Source organism: Epinephelus lanceolatus, chromosome 11 (genome assembly GCF_041903045.1).
Source record: "Epinephelus lanceolatus isolate andai-2023 chromosome 11, ASM4190304v1, whole genome shotgun sequence".
Taxonomy (NCBI): Eukaryota; Metazoa; Chordata; class Actinopteri; order Perciformes; family Serranidae; genus Epinephelus; species Epinephelus lanceolatus.
Genome location: NC_135744.1, coordinates 36,309,496 through 36,322,245, shown reverse-complemented (window position 1 = coordinate 36,322,245; position 12,750 = coordinate 36,309,496). Strand labels below are relative to the sequence as shown.

The 12,750-nt window shown below is 39.9% G+C and overlaps 1 protein-coding gene across 1 annotated transcript in view; it reads right to left on the bottom strand.

Moving 5' to 3' along the window:
- Positions 1-288: 288 nt before the first annotated feature.
- Positions 289-12,750, bottom strand: part of pdlim4 (PDZ and LIM domain 4) — a 59,801-nt gene continuing 47,339 nt past the window's right edge. The window contains exons 6-7 of the mRNA XM_033644534.2: positions 6,441-6,579; positions 289-3,695 (exon numbers count right to left, since the gene is read on the bottom strand). Of these exons, the coding sequence (XP_033500425.1) occupies positions 3,491-3,695; positions 6,441-6,579 (344 nt within the window). The 3' untranslated portion in view covers positions 289-3,490. The remainder of the gene's footprint in view (positions 3,696-6,440; positions 6,580-12,750) is intronic.

Sequence of the window (12,750 nt, the reverse complement as noted above, 5' to 3'; positions counted from 1 at the left end):
TGTTTCAGGAAGCCACTTTTAAAACAAGGATTAGCCTTATTCCTGGTTTAATTTATACTATGTCCAGAGACAGGCCCCATTAGTTCTACTTTAATGATCACATGCAGACTGTGTGCATTACCTCACACCCTGGATTTTGAGAGAACTGAGATCTTAAGTTCAAAAACACACTTCATCTCGTGTTAAGGAAAAAAATACCTTGTCAAGACAAATTGAATCCCCTGTGTTTTTCACTGTGCAGCTCCGAAATCCTGCAGTTAATACCAGTAAAGAAAGGGAACAACTGTGTCATGGTAATGCACTTCTTATTTTATTTAGATCCTAGAAACAAAGAAGCTCCAGAACAAAAAAACAAAACAAAAACAAAAACGTGTTGGTAGAACAATAAGTTAAACACAAGAAGAAGATTTGTGTCAAGGAAATCATTTTAAAGACAAGGGGTATGCAAAGGCATGTGTGTAACATGTTACGCACTGTATGTTAAAGGAATCACGATTAAACAAATATGTACAATACCAAAGAAACGTGGTAGCAATATAATTTTCACATAATTTACAAGATAACTAGTATAGATGGCATACCAGCAGCTACACATCACCGTTGAGATCTAGAAAAGAACGAGCACTGCAAAATGTATTTTCTCATTTCAAATAAAAAAAAGTAGTTTTGTTAGAAACATTTCTATAATTAAGAATACGATCACTCTTCTCCAACCACTTTACTTCACTATTCACAATAAGCCAAGACTAATGGCCACATACTGGAGTCATAATGACACGCTTCTTTCTTCCACAAAGAATTTCTGTCAAGAAAATAAAATACATGCTGTCCTGTCATTTCTCTTTCTCGTCTCCCTCCCTTCGTGTTCCCCCTCTCTCTGAGGAAATGTAGAAGTATATTTCATTTGCTTCATGGACTTGGCTGTGAGCAGACAATTTGAGTTTATAGTAGGAGGGGAATACAGCTATGCATCCCTCCAACTTCTGTCTTTTTCTCTCTCCCAAAGAAGAACTGTAATGTATCTATGTTGTGGCTCCAAAAAGCTAAACAAGGTGAATATTACTCCCACATGTTGAAGGCTGTGGACAGTTTTCCACGGCCGTGTGTCCAGTCTCAAATGCACATGACCATTTTTTAAAAGTTGTCATGCGAGGCGAAGAGCATATTGGTGTCAAAATGGAGTGTTTTTGATAAACAGACCCCGTGAACCCCGTGCTCTTGTTTTTATGAACTGGAATTCTTCAGTGTGAACATGAGTGAGAGTTGAAATTCCTCTCACAGTCAGGTGCTGGAGAGCACTTCAGTTACAATCTTGTGTGGATGTGTATCAAAATGTCATCAATGCTTGCATGCACTGCATTAGGCGAAATCATGTCATCATTAAATTCTCGTTTCTTGCAATTAGTTGTTCATAAATTGAGGTTGTTGTGATTACATCTGGGAGAAATTCTTTTAACTGATTTTGACAATGTTCTATACACTCTTAGAAATAAAGTTGTTACCTAAAAGCATAGAAGTTCTTCAGCTTGTCCCCATAAGGGTTGTACCTAGAACCATCTGTGAAAGCTTCCATGCAGAAATCCCTATGAGAGGTTCTACAGAGACCCTTTCTATGGTATAATGGTTCCACCCAGAAACCTCTCTTGGGGTTCAGAACCTTCTAAGGGTGCTAACAAGAACCCACCCAAGGGTTTCTACTGAAAACCCTATTATATTCCAAGGGTTTTACCAAGAACTCGCCCAACAAGGCTCTAAAAACAGTAACTGACTACATTTCCCATAAATCTTTCTCCCACTAATGATGGTTTTAGTTAAACAGGTTAGTCTGGGGGCCAAAGGAACTGCGTCCATCTGCTTTGGGCTGATGTGGTCGAGCACAACCCACAACAGTCAGGGTTCATAATCATGTTTTTAGGGGGTGGAGATTTCGTGAGATCACAACTACTATAGCCTTTATTATTTCAGTGGTGCAGGGTTAGGAACCAAAACTGGGTTCCAAATTGGAACTGATTACAAAAGGCCAAGTACTGGGTACACATGGAAAATGGATTTCGCCAGACCATGCCATATTGTATGGCATAAAAAGATGGTGAAGATATCCACTATGGCAGAACACAAGTAAAATGAGTTGATTATGGGGATTCCAGATTTGAGTATAAGGATCTTTCAACAGTCCTTGAAGAAGTCTTTCTTTCAAAAAGGGCTCTTTGGATAAAAAGGCGCCTTAATGAAACCCTTAGTCTTACAAAGAACCCTTCTTCAACTTTCAACTGAAGCATTAGTCTCAGTAAGAACCCTTTTGGAACCCTTATTTCTAAGAGTGTAGTTCGTCACATGACTCTGAGGATGTCTCCTGCTGGGTTTTATTTACATTTCAGAGGGAAGTGCTTTGATAGCTGCATACGGAGGCGTTTACTATAACTTATAGTTCGGTAACCCCATTCACCAAGGCATACTGAAACACATTCCAGAAACTCACAATTACACTTGTTAAGAGATCTGCTTATAATGAATTATTGCTTATTGTTTCCCATAACTGAAAAGTAGGCAGAAAAAGTGTCTGTCAAACAGAAATGTTTGTAGAAATGAACATAGAAAGTCTGAAAAATGAACTGTATAGATGTAAATTACAAAATGCAGAAGTCCATCTGCAACAGGAGTATAATGTGTAACTGTAACATAGTTAAAAATACATTGAAACCTTTAAACCCTTAACTGAAACTAAAACAACATATCATTTGGCTGACTTGTAGTGTGGTTTGCTGAATGGGAAACTGTCCTTATAATAGTTAAATGAAAAAATAGAAGGTAGAAAAACCACTGACTTCTCTGCAAAGTTCATTACACTAATCAACTTAAAATTCTCTTGTGATAACTCATATCACACACACACACACTAGTGTAGTTATTTTAAGGCTTGAGTGAGGGTTGTCATGGGACGTTGAATATTATGCTGGTATTAAACTCATGTGCTGATTGTTACACAATCAGATAGCTGTGGTATACTGGTGTAGTCGTTTCAAACTGCAGAGACATCTTATTCTGTTATCTGTGCATTTCTTGTCTCGTGGAATATTCTAGTAATATTCTGTGCTTGTTATGTGGATTTCAAGGTCATATCTGAACATGACCTTAACTGCTGCAATATTTTTTACTCAGATGAAGACAATGTAAACACTGATTGAGAGATGAGGGCTGTAAAGTTGGGACATATAATGTCAGCTTTGTAATGGGTTTGAGTATTTCTGATATCTGTCAACATATTTCAGGCACTCAATATACCCATTTATCAAGACTGTCAGTGGAGACATGCTGATCTTGGATCACTGAAACACACATTTCATAGGGCTCTCTCAAAGGCAAAACTGATCCAAGATCGGCATTCCTGCTTGACAGAGCCTGATAAATGTAGGCCACAATACTCAGTAGCCCCTTCTCCCAGATTTTAGTTTCCCAGTTATATTAGCGTATAGCCAGCTTCTTCTCCGTCTCAGACGAGCTCCACCTTGGAGTTGGGGTAAACAGCAACAACGTCGTAACCCTCTGGGGGCTGGACGCGTGCCTTGGCGTGGGTCTCACAGTACAGATTGTCCTCAATGAAGAAGTAGCCTCTCTGCTTGAGGTTGATGCCGCAGTCATCGCACATAAAGCACTCGGGGTGGTAGAGCTTGTCTCTGGCCTTCACGATGGTGCCACTGGACGGGGAGATAAAAGATTGTTAGAAATGAAGCAGAGGGTGACCACAAAATGAAAAACAATTTAGTGAGACAAAAAGACATGAAACAGACTGGTTTGGTGCTAGCATAGGTCCAAGCCTTTCCCCTTTGATCCTATACACTGCCTGCTTGTCCCAAAGAGTTTTGCTTGGTGTTGATCATGATCTAAAGCAGCGGTTCCCAACTGGTCCAGCCATGGGATCCAGATTTCTACTTAGTGATTAGTTTAAAGTCATCACAGTTTAATGTATTCAGCGTCAAACTTGTGTTTGGCCATGTCGTTGAGCTAGTTTTCTGTCTCTGTCAAGAAGCTGTCTGTTAGTCGCTCACTCTACAGCAGGAAACGACACTTCAAATTAAAAGCTCTGTGCCAGAAATTCACTGTACTTCAATTTAAAGTGTGTGTTTTGTTTTTTTTTTACACAGTTTACACTTATGGTCCATTCAGAATGGACCCGCAACCCACTTTTGGACCACAACCTACCAGTTGGGAACCATTGATCTAAAGACCCAGGATTTAAAGGTCCAGCATGTAGGGTTTAGTGTCATCTAGCAGTGAGGTTGCAGAACTGAAACTTATTTTGTGTGCCAAGCACATAGGAGAACTATGATGGCTGAAATGAAAACACAAAAACACTATCTAAAGCCAGTGTCTGATTTGTCCGTTCTGGGCTACTGTCAAACAACATGGCGGACTCTCTGGGAGGGGACCCATTCCCTATGTAGATATAAACGGCTCATTCTAAGGTAACAAAAGCACAACAGTTCTTATTTTCAGGTGATTATAAACTAATAAAAATATTATATACAATTTCTGCCAATAGATGCCCCTAAATCCTCCACACTGGACCTTTAACTAGTCTGCTCCATGTGCTGTAGGACACTTTTTCCAAACATTATTTCCCATTATTTTACCAAGTATGATGCTCTTGACAGAGCAGCACATAAGGCTGGACTTGTTTATCGCACTGTATGATACTTTAGATCGAAATAAATTAATTTAAAGAAGCCATGTCAGGGTTTTGATTAATCCTTTCAATGGTATTGTGTGACAGTTTTCTGCCCTTAATCCCATGTCTAGCCTGAGGATCTGCAGACTTACATGCATGCTTAGTGCCAACAGATTTCTATTTATTATCTATTTCTCATATATTCCTCTTGTGGTTTCTCTTGGGACTGTTTTCTGCCGGATCCTGCGTCAGAATCTGGACTGTGTTTTTATTAACGCTGTGCAGGAGGAACACAGCCTTATATGTAGTGTAAGAGAGCAGACATTTTCCCAGTATGCATCAGTGGAACACTATAGAGTACTAAGAAGGATAAAAATGCATGAAAGCATGACTGGAAAATGATGCAATGACACAAACTGCAATATGCAGAGTGCCTTAAAAGGATAAGTGTAAGCAGTTTTTAGGGAAGTGCCATTATCGCAAAGGACAAAATATCAGGACACTTTAAAAGGAAGTGAGTGATGATGAAATGCTTCTGACTGACTCACAGTTGTCATTATCTATGCAAATCAATAATTATCATACTTTATAGCACCATGCAGGTATTTGAATATATTTCATCATATTTTAGAAAGGTTTTCTGAGAGCACATCCTGAGAGGAGTTTTAGGTGAACAGGAGGTCACACACATTCATACTGTCACACCTGGGAGCTTAGTAGTACATGTTTATTTTGCTGGCTACTGATGAATACTGTTGCATGTGGAAGTTCACTGCTTCACTCAGTCACACAGTGACGGCAGTTGTCAAGGGCGTTGTTCATTCACTGATCCCAATAAGACTTTCCCTTCTGGACTGGGGATTCGGGCCAGCAACCATTCAGTCATAGCCCGCTTCTTTTTTTAACCGCCTTCGCCATCTAACCACACGACTTGCTGGATAAACTCTTGACACAGTGCTCTACACTTGTTTAAAAGCTGTAAAATGCTCCCAGGTCATAACAGCCTTATTGTGCCCCGCAAGCTCCTACAATGTCCCCTTGTTAACGAGTAAAGTAAGCCGATGACATCACTGCTTACCTGCAGCTGCTTTTATAGAGGGGGGGATTACCGGTGCATGTAGATACTTTGGCAGAAAGGTGTATGTGCGAGTGCTCACGTTTGATGTTTAGCGCAAGTTTGTTTTTGTGCATGTGCGTGGGAAAGGGTGTGGAGGACGGCTTGGTTTAATCATTAAAATGATAAATGGGAAAAGCTTTTCCTGAGTACTTGTTAAAGGCCTGTTGGTGCAGGTAGATCTGCACAAGTTTAACCTCTTTGTTTCAGAGTCAGGAAGGAACCTTTACTCACCTCACACAGCTCAACTTTTAAACTTGATGACCACAGGCGGAGCAATAAAACCAGACAGAGACAAATAATTTCCAGATGGCGATTAAAATAGTCTATCTGATAATAAATCATTCATATTTTCAGCATCGTATTTACTGAATCTTCCGTAGTCTGTAATTGCAGACCACAGTAACCCTAACTTTTAAAACCATTAAGTTTCATGCTGGGGTATGTAATACTTTAAATTATAGAGTGACATTATACCTTAGTGTTGAAAACGAAAGCAAATTAATACTTTTAAATATTTATAAAACAAACATTTTGGTTGCATTGAGTGTTCTTTACACCTTAAGACAAAAAAAAAAGATTTACAGGCTTCTTTAAAAGGGGTCTCTGACCAATGAGACACGATCACATACATTATAACAAATAAACTACAATACTTACACAATGCCATTACAGCAGCGTGTGCACTGGGGTAACTTCTGCAGACTGGACATGGGGCTGGGGATGGGGCTTCCCAGTTTGGGAATTGGAGACCTGATTGGAGACTTTAAGTTTCTCATTCTCTCTGTTGGGGACACACCTAGAAAAGACAAAACAACCACAGAATAAATACAGGATCTTTGGAAACTGCACCATAAACCATTCACAAGACAGACCCTACAAATAAGCATATGCACAACTGAATACCAGGCACTGGCATAATATGAACAGTTCCTATACAGGCCTCTGGTAACCCAGGTAACCCATGCTCCAGGGGCCACTAGTTTCCAGGTAGTGCTTGTATGGTAAAAGGCAAAAAGCCATGCAGGGTCACGAGAGAGTGTGACTTTCACATACTAAGAAAAAGTAGACAAGAGCATGACAGGGTGGTAAATATTACAAGTTACGCACATAAATAAAAAATAATTTTTTAAAAAGAAATAAGTACTATCCATTTTCCTTTTTTCGAATCTGTACCTCTACTCTTTACTGCAGTATATCTTAAGCCAGTAATCTACTATTTACTTCACTACATTTGCCACATTTACAACCTTTACTACAATGAGTGTAGGGGGGAGAGCATGCAAGGAGCACCTCTACTGCAGATGCCAAGTTGCCAGCTGCCTGGAAGACAAAGAAGCACCATCTGCTTTTTCACTATAGACCCTTTTTACACAGAGATCCTGCTATAAGGTCAGTATGAAGTTCCTTCTTTTTGCCACCTTTGCATTTTTACGCAGAATCAAACAACGGCGGCATCACACAGACCCAGTGTGTGACTTTGGACAGCATGCTGGCATCCAGGGAGGCTTGATGGGCATGACATAGAACACGACAGCATCGGCCTCTAGTGTGTGACACAACTTACACATCAGCAGCCCTTTATGAACAATAACAATGGCTTAAAGTGGCAATAACAATCATTCACTGTTTCTGTGATATGGCGACTGATCTCATCCTCTGCTTGGAGGGTAATGAGCTCACGCACCTTGTACAGTTTTGGCTGCTATTCTTCTTCCCTGAGTAAGCCGCTAACTGCTTTTTAATCTCCCACGGTCAGTCAAACACATAACACATTGTCAAACTGGAACACACCCGTGCCTCCCATGATTCTGTCCTGCCAGCTGTCCGTTTAATACAGACCTTGTTTCAGCACTGTTACTACCTCCGATTAAAGGCGAGACAACTCTGTCATCCCATTCCATGACTGTACCTTTTATACAGAACGTGGAGGTGGAATACCCACGCGAAATTCCTGCCTTGAAAGGGCAGTGAGAAAGGGGCTTATGATGCAATGATGACTGTACAAAACCCAGAGCAAGAGGCAGTTTCTGGCGACCATCCCAGGCCACATCTGGCTTGTGTGACACTTTTTATATCAAAATGTAAAAAGGAGAACCGTTACGTGATCAAGAGCTTGCTGTGTCTCCCAAAACAGTAAGTTGCACATACTGCAGGTGAAAATGTACTTAGTGAGCTAATGTTAGCCATGTTCAGTTTTCATGTGTAATGTTTATTGTAATGATAATAACAATACGCAAACAACAAAAATAAAAATAAATAATAATAATAATAAAATTGTAAATTAATAAGGCAAAATAATTAAAGTTTCTCTGTGTTCCTGTATTGTTATATTCATGCTATACGTGCATTGCTTGTACATTGTGTCAAACTCAAAGACATAGTTCTCATGGAAGGACACCATTAAGTATTAAAAGGAGTTCAAATAGTTCAGGCAACTCCATTTGTCTTTGTCATTTTGCCTGTAATGCTGCATTATTGCATCATACTTACGACAAATTGCAGGCTATCTCCTGTTAGAGGTCGTTGCATGGTTAGAGTTAATGTTCATGTGACTTAAGATCATATTTCACATTAGCCGTGTTGCTGATTTCACAAACAGGATGTTGCTACTTGTCCCCTTCCCCAGCCTCTCCACTGCATTGGTCCACGTGATGATTTAGAAGAGATTTATGCTTTCACTTTCATGAAATACATCCAAGTGTAATGATTCATTGATGTGAAAATGCTTTGCAAAGCACATTTAAGTATCGTTTTAGCCACAGAATAAAAAATCTGTGTTAACTTATAAGAGGATACTCCGTGTCCCTGAACTTCTTCTTGTCGTCCTCCCTCTCATACACCTTCCCCTGTCTTTGACCTCTCTGTGTCTCTCGCTCCTTCCTGTGTGCTCCGTTCAAGAGTCTAAAGTGCCACTTCCTAGTAGGAATTCATCAGTCAGCCTGGATAGACACTTGGCGAGGAAAACATCCCATGTTACATCATCAATCTTTAACCATCGCGCCGATATGCTACAATCGCACGGTAACTGTGAACGACACAAGATGAGGTTGCGATGACATTCATCATAAAGTAGACAGCAGTTAAACACATCGTCTTAGCTGAATGTAAATATCTGGCCAAATGAAAAATGACAACACCTTGAGGGGATTTTATTTCAAATTTAGCACAGATATTGCTCTGTTGCTTTTTTGAGAGTGTTAAGTATAAAGCCAACTCAACCAGCTACACCAGCACCACATGTGATGCAATAATGTTAGATAAAAAGTCTATATTTAAAACTAAAGGTTGCTGCTTTCCCATGAATAGCATTTTTTATTAAGAGCGATCAAATCCAATCATCAAGCGTTTAGTTATGCCTGGCTGGAATGCATGAAAGGGACATACTTAGTGCTGGATATCTGGAGCCACTGTGGTGGTTACGAGTGCACCAGGGGTAGAGGGTAGGTCAGTGGGGCACAGCCGTGAACTGCATTAAATGACTTCCCTTTACTGATGATGTGCCAGCAGAGTCTATTCAGGCCAACAGGCCACCTATCACTGCCACTAACCACAGTCTAATTAACTCGCATCAGGCACCTGACTGAAAGCACAAGTCACAGTTAGCCTCTGACTGCTCCATGGTGTGTTTAAGAGCTGACATTAGCAGCTGGGTATGTTATTTCTGGGATTAATGTCTCTATTAGCTAATGATTCACTCTAATGGAAAACCTTTTATGTGCAGCACTCTGGTGACTTTCTCACAGAGGGGGAGGTTGACTAATAAAAGTCCTCAGACCACAGTCAGGAATAGATGCAAAAAGCAGAATGAATGAGTGCTTGTTTAGTCTTGCTTCGACATTTTTTAAATAGCCAGACTACTTTGGCCCTGATTTTTTTTTTTTTTTTAACCAAATGCGGCCAGACAGACACCATATTTTATTTGACACATAGTGACAGGTCAGCCCATTACAACACATATCTCACCACACGCAACATTTACGGCACAATGTGTGTCCTTCACTGTGACTAATATCAACCAGACGTACTGTAAAACAGCCCCCGTCCTAACTCAAACCTGTCAAGTGCAGAATGTGAGGCCTCGGGGAATTTAAGGGAATCACAGTGTCAAAAGATAAATAAACAGCTGTAATAATATCATTTCAGACAGCTATTATGGCACATGGTATCAACTTTTCAACAATGGCAAAACAAAACAAAACAAAACTTCATTTGTTCTTGCTCCAAGGGGTTTAAAAAGGGTTTTATCAAGATTACATGACAAGAAGGATCATCGAAAAATGGGATAATGTTCAGCTGAAATGTTTCAAAAGGCAAACTTTTTAATTTCTGGGGCCACACATGCACTCAGAGAGGATAAACATTTAAGAAAAATGCTGGAAAACAGAAAACAGACAGAAAGTGCTGACAAAATTGACAAATTTGATAATATGAAGTAAAACTACAGATTTATTTTTGTTTTTGTTTGTTTCAGATCACTCTAAACCGAGCACTTCAATGTCTCTCCACTGTAGTTCATTCAAATAAAACAATGACTTCACTTTTGGCAGTGGGAGCTAATGATGGGCGTGTTTTGTGCATTTATAGAGAAGCAAATGAAATGAAAAGCTATAATGGTTGCTAGTCTATAGTGCTGTCAAAACAACAACTCCCCTGTGCCAACAGATGGTTAAGCTCCTCACCACTGGCATCGCATGTTTACCCCCACTGGACTAGAAATCTTGCGAGGGCTTTAAATCTTGTATCTTTTCAGCTCTGACTTGATCCCTGTGGAACAACAATTTCAGTGGAATGCTCCCTCTATTTTTCCACAGAACGTCACGGGAGGACATGACTGATGTATTTGTGTTGGTCCCAAATACGGACGATTCTAATCAGATTGTTCAAATAAAATAAAAGATACATTCATTTAAAATCTCATTAAACCTTTGAGGCAAGATAAAAGTGACAAATTCTACTACTAAATTCTCTACACAGCGGTGATGGTGGTCTTACTCTGAGACAGGACACAGCCTGCCTCCCTCCTGAGGACTTCACATGCACTGAAACTGCGTTTTGTGACCATCATTCATCATATTGTGACGAGCTATCTGCTGAAAACACACCCCGGCAAGCTGATGTACAGTAAAGCCACTTTAGTGGAAACACATAATGTAAAGAATGGTTAGGAATGTGATATTTTTCAGGAAATTCTTTCAACAAATAACCCTGGATTTTAAGGAATGGATGAGGTTTCAGAGAGATCACTGGAATTTTGTTTATTTCCTTTTCCAACTGTTAAAGAAACACTCCCCCATCACGTCATCTTCTGTCTGTCCTCCCACTAAATTCACTCAAATTAATTAAAGTGAAAAATAAAAAATAGATCTCATCAGCAACAGAAAAGTCTTCACGCTCAACAGTAAACAAGCTTAATGACTGCATTTCTTTTTAACATACAGAAACAGTTCTGTCTGTAAAGGCTTATTTGTTAACATATAAGGTACTGTTTGTTACTTGTAATAGGGGAGGCACTTTAAACAATTGTTTTAAGCATTAGGGAGAGAGTTATGTTTTTTGATTTGGCTTAGGGGAGGGACATCAAACTTTGAATGGTTGTATTTTGTATTTATTTCAACTCAGAATCCCTCTGTTCTGTTTGCTCGTTGCATTGGCTCCATACCTTTGTTTGGGGTGAATCCACAAAAACATGGTTATTTATGGGGGAGGGAGGGTCATGCATTCTCCCCAAGTTACTCAGGGAGGCTCAAAGAAAAATATATGTACCTCCAGGGCGGGTCAAGATAAAATAAACAACCCCAGCAACCTCCTCCTCTCATAAGTAAAGTCCAGACCCTAACGAAATAAAACCATGCAAACCATGCTATGGAATAAACAGACCTGGAACAACAGGTGCAACTTTCTATCATCTACAAACCTTAGGTAGTATTGCTTCAAACACAACTTAACACCAGTATTTCGCAGTCACTCCACCCCTCTTCCATCCACACTGCCATCCAATCATGGCAGAGTCTGAGGAATTCTGGGTAAACTGACACTCTTGTTTGCTTTAACTTTAAAAGCCCCTGAAAGTCAACATGGCCTCTGCAGGGGCTTTCGCCTTCAAAAGGGGACCAACTACTGTGATTTAAAAGCCTGACGCAAAGGTATGCATCGGAAAACAGGATGATTTGACTTTAACCTGAGAGTAGAACGTTTGCAATTGTTAATCTGACTTGTTTCTTCTTTATTGCACTATTAAAAAACAACAGAGGGGGAAACTTTAGCAACATCTGTGGCAGGATTTCACACTCTCACACAGATTAAATGACAAACATCAACAAAGAGACAGGTAGCTTTTAAAATGATCCCAATGTAAACTGTCTTTCTGTTTCATCGGGGGCTTAGCCTGTCAGTCAACCTGTCAGTCTCCCAAACTGAAAGACAGCAGACAAAAGGCGTCCCCTTTAAATCTCTTTAATCCATCACCAGTGACTCTCTCCCCCCAACCCTCTTTCTTTAGCTCTACCTCTCTTTCGTTGCTTTGAGTGTAACGGTAAGTGCTAAATTAAGGAAACAGTATGCTCTGGCCTCGCTCCAGGCCTCACTGCAGGAGCAGTCAGCGTTGTTCCTTGTGCTGTGGATTATCCTGTCAGCTCTCACATCAAAGGTAGATGCAGAGATAGGGTAACCAAGCGGGAAGACTTTACTCTTGTCCTGAGATAATAATCTTAGGTAAAATCAGTGACTGATTTATTTTGAAATATGACAGACTGAGGCTTTTCCATGTCAGTGGCTTTATTCTATGTATTGGCCAATGTTTGATCAATACAGTATGTCATTCCAGTGTACATTATCTATTGACGTTTTACTTATTCATTCTTAAAAATTAATTTTCAAATAAGTCAGTGTTATATTACCACTATCAAGGATATGACACACAGCATTATTATGCTATTATTCTGGGTTTCAGAAGATCGTTTTGGCTATA